General features: G+C 38.9%; 1 protein-coding gene across 1 annotated transcript in view; it reads right to left on the minus strand.

The window, feature by feature from the left end:
* LOC104287168 (chromosome unknown open reading frame, human C9orf3) overlaps positions 1 to 13,283 on the minus strand; it is a 221,923-nt gene that overhangs the window by 113,301 nt on the left and 95,339 nt on the right. Inside the window, 5 exon segments of the mRNA XM_009885835.1 lie at positions 1,984 to 2,091; positions 2,211 to 2,313; positions 7,973 to 8,011; positions 8,013 to 8,053; positions 9,851 to 10,040. Of these exon segments, the coding sequence (XP_009884137.1) occupies positions 1,984 to 2,091; positions 2,211 to 2,313; positions 7,973 to 8,011; positions 8,013 to 8,053; positions 9,851 to 10,040 (481 nt within the window).

Consider the following 13,283-nt stretch of genomic DNA (forward strand, 5'->3'; position numbering starts at 1 on the left):
ATGCCATCCAGAGGGACCTGGACAGGCTCAAGAAGTGGGCCTGTGTGAACCTCATGAGGTTCAACAAGGGCAGGTGCAGGGTCCTGCACATGGGTCAGGGCAACCCCCAATATCAATACAGGCTGGGGGATGAAGGGATTGAGAACAGCCCTGCTGGCAAGGACTTGGGGTACTGGTGGATGAAAAATCAGACGGGAGTTGGCAATGTGCACTCACAGCCCAGGAGGTCATCCACACCCTGGGCTGCATCAGAAGAAGCATGGTCAGCAGGTCGAGGGAGGTGATTCTGCCCCTCTACTCCGCGTTGGTGAGACCCCACCTGCAGTACTGCATCCAGCTTTGGAGCCCTCAGCACAGGAAAGACATGGAACCTGTTGCAGCAGGTCCAGAGGAGGGCCACAGAAATGATCACAGGGATGTGAGGACGGGCTGAGAGAGTTGGGGTTGTTCAGCCTGGAGAAGAGAAGGCGCCGGGGAGACCTTATTGCAGCCTTTCAGTACTTGAAGGGGGCCTACAGGAAAGATGGGGATGAAGCTTTTAGCAGCACCTGTTGTGATAGGACAAGGGGTAATGGCTTTAAACTAAAAGAGGGAAGATTTAAACTAGATATAAGGAAGATATTTTTTACAAAGACGGTGGTGAAACACTGGCACAGGTTCCCCAGAGAGGTGGTAGATGCCCCATCCCTGGAAACACTCAAAGTCAGGTTGGACGGGGCTCTGACCAACCTGATCTAATTGAAGATATCCCTGCTCATTGCAGGGGGGGTTGGGCTAGATGACCTTTAGGTCCCTTCCAATCCAAACTATTCTATGACTCCCTTCTCAAAACAGAACTCCGGAGTGCAAGGCAGTACTCCTTTTAATGCTACAGCCAGTGGTTACAGGACTTTTTCAGAAAGATCTAGGGAGGGGTAGATTTCTATTTATAACCCCAGTTGGGTTCTCTACATAATACATGGTACAATATACTATGGTGTGACTTGCTCAGTCTTTCCTTTTGAAGCTGTTCTGCTTTGCATGGAATAATTATACACCATTTATGCCAGGAAGAGAACAAGCTAAGTCTGTAGTTCAAGTGAATAATATATACAGTTGCACTTAGGGCGGGCAGATTCCCATTCCTAATTCCACATTATTTTTTACAACCAAGCCTTCTCCAATCCGGGAAGAAATCCTGTTACATGAGAGCAACTGCCTTTCAGAGTGGACTGCCACTGCATGGTATCACTGTCAGAGAAAGTCTACTGAAAGAAAAAAACAGCACATCTTAAACATCCTTTGTAGATTAATACTTCAGTAAGAGAAGAAAGCATGGGAGCATGGACCTTGATGAAGAAACCTATACAAAGGCTGTGACAAGACTGTAATACAGGTGGGTGCAATGTCACGGAGTAATGGGGACATCACTGTTACCTGGTGAGAAAGATAACATCCTCATAGGAAAGACTGTGAAATTATAAGCATTAAATGAAGCCGCATGCAGACATGGAGGAAATAAAGTCAGAAATATAACATGCACACACTGTTAAAATTTATAGAAATTTCCAGTTCGATTCCTACTCTGTTCTGTTCAGCTAGATTCTTACTCTGTGTCAAAAACAGGGAGGTATCAGGGAAAAGATTGACTGATCACAACCAAAACCCATGAGCTAAAAGACTACAGGAGACAATTCCAGTACAATAAATTATTATCTTTGAGAACACCAGCACCTACGAACATTGACCTTGTAAAACATTAAGTTTACAAAAAAAATAAATCACCCATTGTTTACATTATCAGATACTAGCAGGGTATTTGATTTATGTATCACCCTGAAAAAAATGTTCTTCCCTCTAGCAGGTAGGAATTTCACCAATATTGCCAAGTCACAATTAGCTCTCTTTTTTCACTACAACCAGAAGTGCTGATCTACATAGTCAAACTGACAGTTTAGGTCATTTACTTTTTCAGACAGTGAGGATCAATCCCATGTACAGTACCTGAGAAAGGACAAGCTGCCCATGGAACTTATGGACAAATTTTCGTAAAGATGCAAGGTATGAAGCCTCTCCTATTATCCTTGCCAGAGACCGCAAAAGGAAATAACCCTGCAAGAAATCAAGTCAGAAACAAATAGGATGCTACAAATTTGCTGATGTCTAGAAGAAAGACATATCATATCATATTAGTAAAGCAATTTCAATAAAAATCAGCTGACAACACTCACCTTCAAATAGTGAACCTGCATGAAGATTTTTTCTGCTTTTAGACCATGTTTGACAACGGATGCTCCAGACTCACTCAGTTCTCCTGTGCTGTCCTTTTTAGGCCTAAAATGGTATCACGCTAATTAAGTCTTGGATAAGTAAGTAACAAAATAACTCATACATTATACCTTCTCATAGTTGAAAGCATCGCGAATGGCACAGTAACTTTAGACACCTGTGACTAGTTCAGTCTTTTTCTTTACCCTAAGTAAATAACTTGGCTTAGACAGACAAACAAACAAATTTCATAGTTTTAATGCAATTTTGTACATAGCTGACCAGACAGCTGGGGTACAAATGAAACTCATTACTAAGTTAGTGTACTCTTCTCACTGCCAGCATGACATCACTTTGCATGCCATTGTACACTGCAGACACATTCTGGACAAAGAGAAACATAAAAAGACATTTTAAGGGGAGGTAAAAGGAAGGGAAAAGGGAAAATGGGGAAGGGAGAAAAGGGAAGGGGGAAAGGGGAAAGAAAAAGGGGGAAGGGGGAAGGGAAAAGGAAGAAGGGGGAAGGAGGAAGAAGGAAAGGGGAGGGGGAGGGGAGGAAGGGGAAAGGGGAAAGGGGAAGGGGAAGGGAAATTATTATGTTCAAGCAGAGATTTCTCTTCTTATACCTGAACATTGGCTTAACAGCTTACATGACTATATCTTCAAGAATAACCTCTTTTATGTGCATGCAACATGCTGCAGAAGAAATAATATTCTATTTTTGCTGTTTGGGGTTGGTAGAAAAGTAGCTGACATCTCAAAAGATAAAGATTTTCACACACACAGAGGTTTGGGGTTTACAGACAATGTCTAGAACAAACCTACTTCACTGCCTGATTTTAAAGTGTAACATAGCATCTGGTATACCACAAATCTACAGCAGGAAAGTGTGCAGGACTTCTAGGCTCTTACAAGCACAGAGTGAAACTAAAGAGAAGCTATGCAAACATTTTTTTCTTCATTTCTAGGCAGGGCCTTCACAGGCATAGTACTGAAGAGCCCTTTAGACTTTTTCTTCCATCCAGAAACATCCCAGCTAGCAGTGGTCTGAGAACAGACGTCTGTCTCAGGAGCCTAACCCTGTGACTGAAAAAACCTCTCCAATTATAAGTGTGGATTTTGAAATAGGCAGTCTTGGAAACCAAACATATTTTTTCACACTTCTACAGAATAGGGGCAACACAGGCCACAGCAGTGCAGGATTCTTCACATCACTCATAAACTTCTCATGAGCTAGTCCCTGTGATTAAATTTTTTTCATATCTATGTCTGCTTTGAGGAAAACATTCTTCCTTTTTTGCATCTGTGTCATCATTTCATATTAGAGTTTTGTCCAGAGTGCTAAGCTGTTTTTTGCACCCTGTAGGCAGTATATTTAGGATCTCTGCACACGAAATCCACTTCACACAGTAAAATTTTGATAAAATACAACTTTTTGAAACAAAATAGAAAAACAAAATGCAGATTCAATTTTACACTGTCCTTTACCATGTTACAATTTGTTTTCTCTTTCAAGGAGGATCTTCCTTCAGCATTGAAAGGATGAGATCAATAACTGATTTCTTATCCTATGGTAACTCCAGTTCTTCAAGACAATGTAATCATTGCAGACCCACTGCAGGAGAGCAGAGGTCCACCTATTTCCATTCTAGATCCTTCTCCTGGAAGGATGGCATTCTATACATGACTTTTCATTGCTCTCTGCATATATAAAAAGCTAAAACTGCTTCATTTCTCTCATAATGAATAGCCCAGTCTGTAGACTTTGGAAAATGGACAGGCTGGAGGATCCACACTAAACTGAAATACCTCCCATAATTACAGTTATTCTAAATTAGGCAACCATACTTCCTTCCTTCCTCCTCCAACTTTGTGCCTGTGTAGATCCTAGTAGGTGACTAGAAAGCAGTATCCCATCTGGGGGATGGTACTGAAGAATTTCCTTCTGCAAAGGATGCATATATCCCCTAATAATGTCAGCAGAAGAGTAAGTATTCAGAAAGTTACCCTGTTCTCTGCTGTCAGTACTTCAGTACAGTATTCTAAAGCAATGCTTAGTGTATTTACAACACACTGAAGGCAGAGACTGAAAGTTACACTGACCTACAAAACCTGGCATCTAAGCTAGTAGATGAAGCTAGGCATAATGCTAAAGGCAAGCTGATTCAAGGTATGCAAGCTGCTACCTGGCATATTTTAGATACTGGCAAATTTCTGAGGGAATCAAAAGATGCTGCTTTCGTTTGCTGGGCTGAGAAGTACATTGTACAAAGTACAAGTAAAATTCACCAGGAAGTCCTTGGTAATTAAATTCTCCGGTGCTGTCATGGTTTAACCCCAGCTGACAACTGGAACCATGCAGCCGCTTGATCATCCCTCCTTTTTTCTCCTCCAAGAAGGGGGGGAAACCTCATGGGCTGAGGTAAAGACAGTTTAATAGAACCAATAACAGAAAAGGAAAAATAAGAATAAAAAACAATAATAATAATGATATGGGTCACTCTCACATTCTGGTGAATTGGCACTGTCCCGAGCAGTGATTGCATATTCCCACCCTCCCCAGATAACCCCCATTTATATACTGAACATGGTGTCTATGGTATGGAATATTTCATTGTCCATTCTGTCATTCTGTCTATTCTTCTATGGGAAGCTGAAAAAAGTCCTTGAATATTGTAAATATCACTTAGCAACAACTAAAAACAATAGGTATTATTGACATTCCTTTCACAGCAATCACTAGAAAGCAAATTACCTAGGCAGTCATGAAAACCTATGCAGAGACTACGAGAGACCTCCTGAGAGGCACGTTTCCTCTCTCCATGATAGAATAAAAGTCTTTAAACACCTACAGAGCAGTCAGCGAGCAAGGAAATGGACTTGACTCAAGTGGAACTCAGAGACAAATTCAGAGTTTGATATCAACACTGCTTTGTCTTAATGAAGACTCACAAACTGAAGTTCAGTCATAAGGGCCAGGACATGACATAATCTCAACACCAGCTTTATTCTACAGAACGAAATGGAGTTCTCTAGTCGTCTTTGCTTTCATAACATGAGAGACTGGATAAGAGTACTGGTGTTGATGCTTGCCAGCAGACTGAGTGCCAGGACATATTTCACAGGTGCTTTTATCCCTGCAGGTTTGCTTCAAGCTCTGTGAGAAAATACACAGGATTCTGTCTGAAGTCTTATCCTTTATGAGCACTACAGTGCCACAAATTCCTTCGTTAATACTAAGATTTGCTGGTGCTGCCTTTCAGAGCTGCTGCCTACTAAAAAGACACTTATCTGTTTCTTTCATACCTGGCTTCTTTTTTCACAGGTAGCTTATGAGATACTACTATAACATAATATCAAATACCTATAATGAAGAAACATCACGCTGATGATCAGTTTGCTGAGTGGCTTTTACCTAGTCTGAACAGGTATTCATTTGCTGGATCAAAAGTTAATAGGATCAGCTGACAAGTTTGGGGCAGGGTTTTCCTGCTGTCAGGAGAAAGCATGGAAAATCATATGATTGTCCAGCATAGAACAAAAAAGTAACTGAAGAATAAGCTTATGCTTGGGAAGAGTGCATTGGCTGATTTTTTTCTTTCTGACATAATTAGCAAGAAGTAACAGTTATCATTTACTTTTAATATCCTTGTATAAAAACACAAGCCTGAACTAGCACAAGCCTCAGTACAGACAGAAAACCCAGTGCAATGCCGAGACTGAAATCTCTCTCATACGTTATAACTCTGGAAAGCACATGGACATACTTTCAGAAGGAAGAAGAAAGGAAAAAAAAGCAGTAAACATGCAAAGAGAGAACCTATTCAAGTCCATGCCACAAAAACAGTAGAGAATATTTATATCTGACTGAAACCAGTGAAAAGTCCTTAAATGCAACCACAGGAAAACTAGAGACATTAGAAAGGACGAGATTGCCAGAATCCCGAGATGGCATCATGTTCCTCTCCTGAAGTGTATATTAGAGGCATATTTTTCAAATAAGAAATTATTTGTCATTCTTTCGTATTAGCATGGAGAATACCACTATGCAAAAGCCAAGCAGCATGCTTATTACACAGACTTATGTCTTCTTATGTGGAAGTCAATAGAAAGCTTAAGTTTCAATTTCAAGATAAATCAATCCTTCCTGAGTTACAAACTACAAAGGATATTTTGGACCTTGGAAAAACTATTTAAAAAATTTACAGTACATACACATTTCATTAAAAGTAACAACTACATGATTAATGCAAAAGATGACAAATTTGATTCCATAATGTTGAAAATGGAAAACATATTTCCAGATAAGCATCATAAGAACCAAAGTTCCTAAAAATAATTTATTTTAAAACAAACAAACAAAACCCCCTGCAACTGTCAATCAGTAGTCGTGTTAGCAGCAGCTGTATGACAGGTAGTGATAAGGGTTGCTTCTGCATTTACACCTATCATCAAAATTTTAGGATACACAATTCATCACTAAACATGAAGTAAAACAGAGCAGTGAAAGACTACAGTTATGCAGTTGGTGACACATTTTCAGATGACACGAGGCCATAGAGAGGAATTTCTATGTTGGTGAACAGTATCTAGTGCCCAAATATAAAAGGCTTTTCGGTCCTAATGGGAAAGCACAAAAAGAAGGGAAGACCTCAAAATGAATGAAATGGCAACAGTCTTCCAAAAACATTTAAAAGTTGATTATATAGAAGCCAGAGATCATTTTGTCCTTCACTTCCACTTGGTGAAATAAAAGAAGAAATCTACATTGTTTGAAATAAACGGTATTTCAGCTGTGCATTAGGAAACATTTTTAAACTGTTAACACTAAAACCGCTTAGCTAGGTACTGTGGAAATTTTTTATTGGAGGTTTCTGAGAACATGTTAGTAAAAACCTGCTTAAGATGGTCTGTGTATACTGCCTGTATTTCAGGGCAGGAGAAGGGTCTATGTTATCTCCTGAAATCCGACCCTGTACTTCCGTGATTTGGTCAGTGTAGGGCTAATTTGAGCTACGATTAGTAAACTTGTTTTTCTTGGTCAAAGACTGTGGGGAGACAAGCAGTGGAGATGTTAGGCAGCCACTCAAGATAAAAGACTATTGCAAATTCCCAAGACACCACTTGGAACAGTCCAGATTATTAATCATTAGAAAAGCACAAATCTTTTTTTGATCTAATGTCTTTAGCTATGTAAGAAGAAGCCTTGAGCTCACCATCTGGTACCTAAAGACCAAAATCTTGTTTACCTAGCATTATTAGTAATTTCTAAAAAGAAATTAGATTTATATAGTTCATTATGTTTTTTCCTTTGTTTTTTAAAGCTTCATTCAGCTTGGCAGTTAGATGCCATACTCTTGTATATGCTTGTCTTCAGCTACAGAAAATGAATCTGTTACGGCTTCAATCAGTGAACTTTGTTCAGGAAATGGCCTTTTTTTTCCCTGAATAGAGGCTCTAGTAAACTGCTTAGAGACATTTTATATCAAACTAAATCCCATAGTTTTTGAAAGCTTTCTACAACAAAGAGAACAGCAATTGCATTATCTAGAAGATTAATAACCCAGTCAATTTAATTTGACTTTTCCTATTTCTTCAGAAGGGAACAAGGAAATGCAGTAGATTTAATCAGATGATTTGGATGGGTATCTTTGAAGGGAGAAAATGCTGGAAAACCGAAGAGAGAGAACTTGCAAAAGCAAAGATTACACTGTCATATTGTTACCTTAAAACTTGCAGCTCTTCTTCAGAGTTCTGCTCCTCTAACTTTCATTTCCTGCTGCCCTTTTACTTCATCATGCGACAGCTGCTCAGTATACAAAAAACACAGATCACTGATTGCTGTTTCCCAGCAGACGATAATAATTTTCAGAAAGAGAAACTTGTTTTGTTTCCCTTTAACGTGCAGAAGATGCAGAAACAGTACCAATACCCACGATTTAAAAAAAAAAACCCAACAAAACCCAAACCAAAAAATAACGGTTGCTGCTATGAAAGTTAATAGCAGCACTAAGGAAAACAGAAGCCTCACTGTGCGCATCAAATCAACAGTCGCTTAAATATTTCTGCCTGAGGAGAGAGATGGGCATGTTGTTTTCGCTTTCATGACTGGCATTAAGTGAACTGAATGTACACTACAGATACCTGGCATATCGGTTTTGGTTGCATCTTTACCCTTCCTAGCTTGAAAGCAAAGAGCTGCTTTGTGTCTGACTTCACTCCTCTTTCCTATTACTTCTGCCACACTCGAGAAAGCTTCCTGTTGTATTTCCCCCTATTTATGTAATATTAGCAGAGATGCATGCTGATGAAATAAATGCCAGGTTGTCATCTTACAAATAACAACTAATTTATGCTTCTCTATTATGAGAAAAGATGGGAGATGGGAGAAAGCAAAAGCAGCTAATATTATCCTGTGTTATACCAATATTTCAGTCACAACTGAAATTATTGCCAGGCACTATGGAATATAATCATAATTCTACAATTGCATGATTGCACAGCACCAAAACTACTCAGTAATTCTAAAAAAGGGGGGAAAAAAGCAATTTTCTGACCTTACTAATTAACAAGGGCACTAATCACCCTGTTTTATTGCTTAACTCCTTTCAATTCAGCTACATGGAAGGGTGTCTACTACAATGAAAATGCTTTCAAGTGACTCACAAAAGTGTAGAATTAATGCAAACAGCTCACAGCAGAGCAGGGATGCGCAACGTAAGGGCAGAAATGAGTTTTAGGACCAGAAGGGAAAAGCAAAGTGTTTGGACAGCCTTCCTCTCTTGTTCCAGAAACATGGTAAGTGACGAGGAATTCTGTTTTGTTTGGTGCTATAAATATGGCTGATACTTAACGAAACGGAGGCTCAGAAGAGTATATGATGTCAGTTCCCAGTCCCACCTGTTCTTCCACAGATGGCAGAACCAGGGCCTGACACAGGCACAGGAAGAAATCACTAACAAATGAAATATTTGATGTAGCAGAGGTACAACAAAACAAGAAGGGGATCGGAAAACCACTTTACTAGCTGACATGCAATTTATGAGCTTTTCACTTTAAGGCAGACAATGATTTCTAAGCCTTTGACATGATGGTAACTCTTGGTGAGCAGCATAAGAGAAAAAAAAGTGGGAGTGCTGGTGCCCTTTTTCATCAGCTTCCATTTTGTTTTGAGGTATGCGTCTTGGCTATCCACTGGACAAATCCAGGCCATTTTCATTAGGTACCAGGAATTGGTACCAATATTGAGTAAGACTCTGCTGATTGTTGCAGTTTCAGGAACACTATACAAGTGGAAAGAATGCAGAGCAACTCTTTGATAGCTGAATTTTAATAATTGAGTAGTTCATTTATGGGAAGGTAATCATTGACAAACAGATGTTTACACTCTCATTTGCACTGACCTCTACCTCTGTAAAGATTAGTGTTCACTGTGGATCAGGAAGGATTTTTTTTTTTAAATCAAATTAGCATGCAAACTCCAATATTCTTTTAAAAGGCTTATCTTCATCACAGAAGGTTTAATTTATATCTAATTAACAGCAGAGTATATAATTTTGGTTTCCACATAATTCAGTTGAGAAGTTATGTATCATCACCTTACCTGTTGTGCCCTAGCCCAAAATATATCTTCAAAAAAAGTGGCAAACCCTTCACTTAACCACTCTTCAGTCCAATCACGAGCACCAATGGCCAGTCCAAACCAAGCATGAGCAATTTCATGGCACAGACGTGTCCCACAGAGATGGCTCCCTCCCGGTAGTACACTCTGTGACAAGAAGATGATGTGTGGGCTGCACAATAGGAACAAGTGACAAAATACATTATTGACCTGTTACAACATGTATTGTCTGGCCACAATAATATAGACACTTTATTAGCCTTGTGAGCCTCTTATTACTATATGCATGCTAGGTCATGAATGATAGTTTATAGCTCAGGCGTTTCTAGGAATTAGGTTGTACTTTATTGTTGGTTGGCAAAGAATCAAACTCAAATTCTGCCAAGCAGTTGTTTTGTATTCAACCGTCAAGAAGCTATTACACATAAGAAGTAACTTAAACCAAAGTTTAATATTTTTTAAATTACAAGACTGATTTATTTCAATAGAAGCATTTATATGTAAGCCAGGATAATAAAAGATGAGCAGGTGTGAATATAGGCAGCAAGTATTTATCCATTAAATGATCAAAGCTGGAAATAAATAAAGCAGAAACATTTTACAAAGAAAACAAATCACCATCCAAAAGCAACAATACCCATGTATAGTAAAGCACATGTGCTTGTTAAAACTTAAAACAAGCTAAAGAGATACTATCTGATGATAAGAGTTTAACATTTCTGCAAATGCAGAGGAAGGACAACATCCTTTACCACAAGCACAGAAGTGAGAAGGAGACTTGATATTCAATAAGTAACTGCTTTTCACAACAGGGGACAAAACCCCAATCTGTATCTACTCTGCTTTGGACTTAAGTACTCTAAGAAGAAATTGGAGAAAAAACTGTTATGAACTATTGCTCTGCTATCGAAAACACTTAGACTGAATTGCAAGTTACCGCAGTTCCCAACTCATGTTCTGCTGTAAGGCAATTTCTTCTATGCTTATAGACATTACAGATGTTAACGTCTCAAAAGTTACATAACTCTTGAAATTAAGTACATCTAGGAAAGAAAATCAGCAGAATTAAGCCCTCCAACTAACACACACGGGATTAACAGGGCACTGATGGGAGTAGCAAGGGCACAACCCAAGACCACCACCTGCAGAGTATTCCTGCACTAACCCTTGGCATCTATAATCTGCATTTCAACTGTTTTCTCAACTCCATGCGAGTTAGAAAGTAAATAAAGCACAATGGTAATACCTTCAAGACCATAGGTCTTTAAAACTAAGTCTAGCCTTCCACACGTGGGATGGGAGCACACGGACTTAAGACATTTCCAGGAGTCAAATATTATTCATCCACATTCCAAAGAGTTTCCCCACCCGCCCTACCCTTCCGTTGGAAATGTTAAAACACCCACAGTTTTCTCGCAACCAGTTGAATGTCTGGAACTGAGACCATAAAATATGATACACACTTAAATAGAAAAACATATTCAATACCCATCTCCTTATAAAAAAGTAATAGTCATCCAGCAAAGCAAGTTAATACATTTCAATCAGTTGGCATTGTAAGAAACAATGTAGGAAATTAAAGCACTAATAGAAGAATCAAGTCACAGAGAACAAAGCAAGAAAAAACAGCAGCTCTCCAAATCTTTGACAAAAGCAATTCTGATTAGGAGAAGTGAGGGAGGGAGAGATGGGAAGGAAAGCGTGAGCACAGAAGCTGCAGAACATGATGAACCTTTTATTATAAAGCCCCTGATGAGAAGAATAACTGCAGCTTCGGGGGTATTACTTTGGTCAGTTGTAAGTAAATGACCCCTAACTGTGGCATGTGCACAGTGCTACAAAGAAAAACTGCAGAAATGGACCAAGTAAATAACATTCCAGACATACTGCTGGCAGTGTTTCGGCCATTTGGGTAAGCAAAACAAAAGTAACTTCATGCCTTATAAACAGGGTCACAGAATGGTTTGTGTCTACTGTAGGTAAACACACAATAAAATCAAAGATTGTATTTCCTGCTTTTTCCAATCACTTAAATAATAGAAATGCCACATTTGAAAAATCTTCTCCTTTATTAGAAGGATTACAAATCACTTCAGTGAGAAAAATGTGTATGAGATAAATTTTGGCCAAAGAATAAGAATACAACTTCCTGCAAAGCCAAAAATAAGATTATGTACTGCAGCAGAATTTAATTTTGGAGTCTGAGTACAATCAGCAACTTCCGCTCCTGAGAACACCTTAAATGATTCCTTTTATTTTGTTTGCCCTTAACAAGCATCTGTATCTCCAATTCAGAGCCTCATATAGCAACAGATATGACTGCAGAGCAGTGCAAAGTTCCCATTTATCTTAAGAGTAATTTTATCAGAGACTGAACATGTTTCTGTAATATGTCCAGCACCTATTAGTTTGGGGAGAAGTTTGATTCTATGTATTAGTTTTAAATACAGATTCTCTATTTCCAATATACATTTGAATTCTAGAAACCCTGCCTCACACCTAGTGATACCAACCGAATCTACTTTTTTTTACATCATCTAGGATGTGCGATGTTATTCATTGCACATTGTTACTATCAGTGTTGTTCCTAAAACACTCAATAATTGAAGAAAGTGTGTATGTGAAAAATAAGATAATCAGAATGATGATTAATTTGCACTAGCCAAAAACTTTTTTTTTTTTTTTTTAACAGAATAAGAATTTGGGCCTCCTACCATCCATTTGATTTACTAGGAACAAATTATAAGGCTTGATATCCATTGTTTTCATTGGAATTGAAAAGGAAAGAAATCCATTCATACACTAGGAATGGACAAAGGTGATTCACCTCAGCAATTACACCAAGATCGGACGAGATAAGTGCAGCTTATAAATGCCTCTAGCTGATGTCTTTTCAAGTCTGGCCAAGGTTTCTAAAACAGGCCAGAGCAGGCTAGCTGGATGTGGTAAGGAATATGGGAAACCTCTCCCAGTCAACAAAAAAATAAAAACCACACCAGTCCTTCCCAGGAAGCTGGACAAGTTCCCAATAGCTCTTATAGAAAAAGAAGTTAATGACTTGTTTTCAACAAGTATACACTTGGTTACACTTTTAAAGCAAAAGGTTACTGTTCTGACCACAATCACACCCACATAACTTAGATCTTCGTATCATTTGAGTGAAAGAAGGAGCAAGTTCCCTCTCCCAGTGAAACTGCAGTTAAGGGAAATCTAAACACTGTTACTATGGTTTGAACAAATACAAAGGAAAAACTGAGCCCCAAAGGGAAAGAAATTTTTGGTGTGAAATCCACCCACGTAGATGTTCTTAATAAAAGGTCTCTTTAACAAATGAAAGGTTTCCAGTGAGTCCTAGAGCTCTGAACAGTAATCCGACCAGCTGAGAGGCCAAATCTCTGAAAGCAATTTTGCAAAA

This window comes from Charadrius vociferus, unplaced genomic scaffold (genome assembly GCF_000708025.1).
Source record: "Charadrius vociferus isolate BGI_N301 unplaced genomic scaffold, ASM70802v2 scaffold235, whole genome shotgun sequence".
NCBI lineage: Eukaryota > Metazoa > Chordata > Aves > Charadriiformes > Charadriidae > Charadrius > Charadrius vociferus.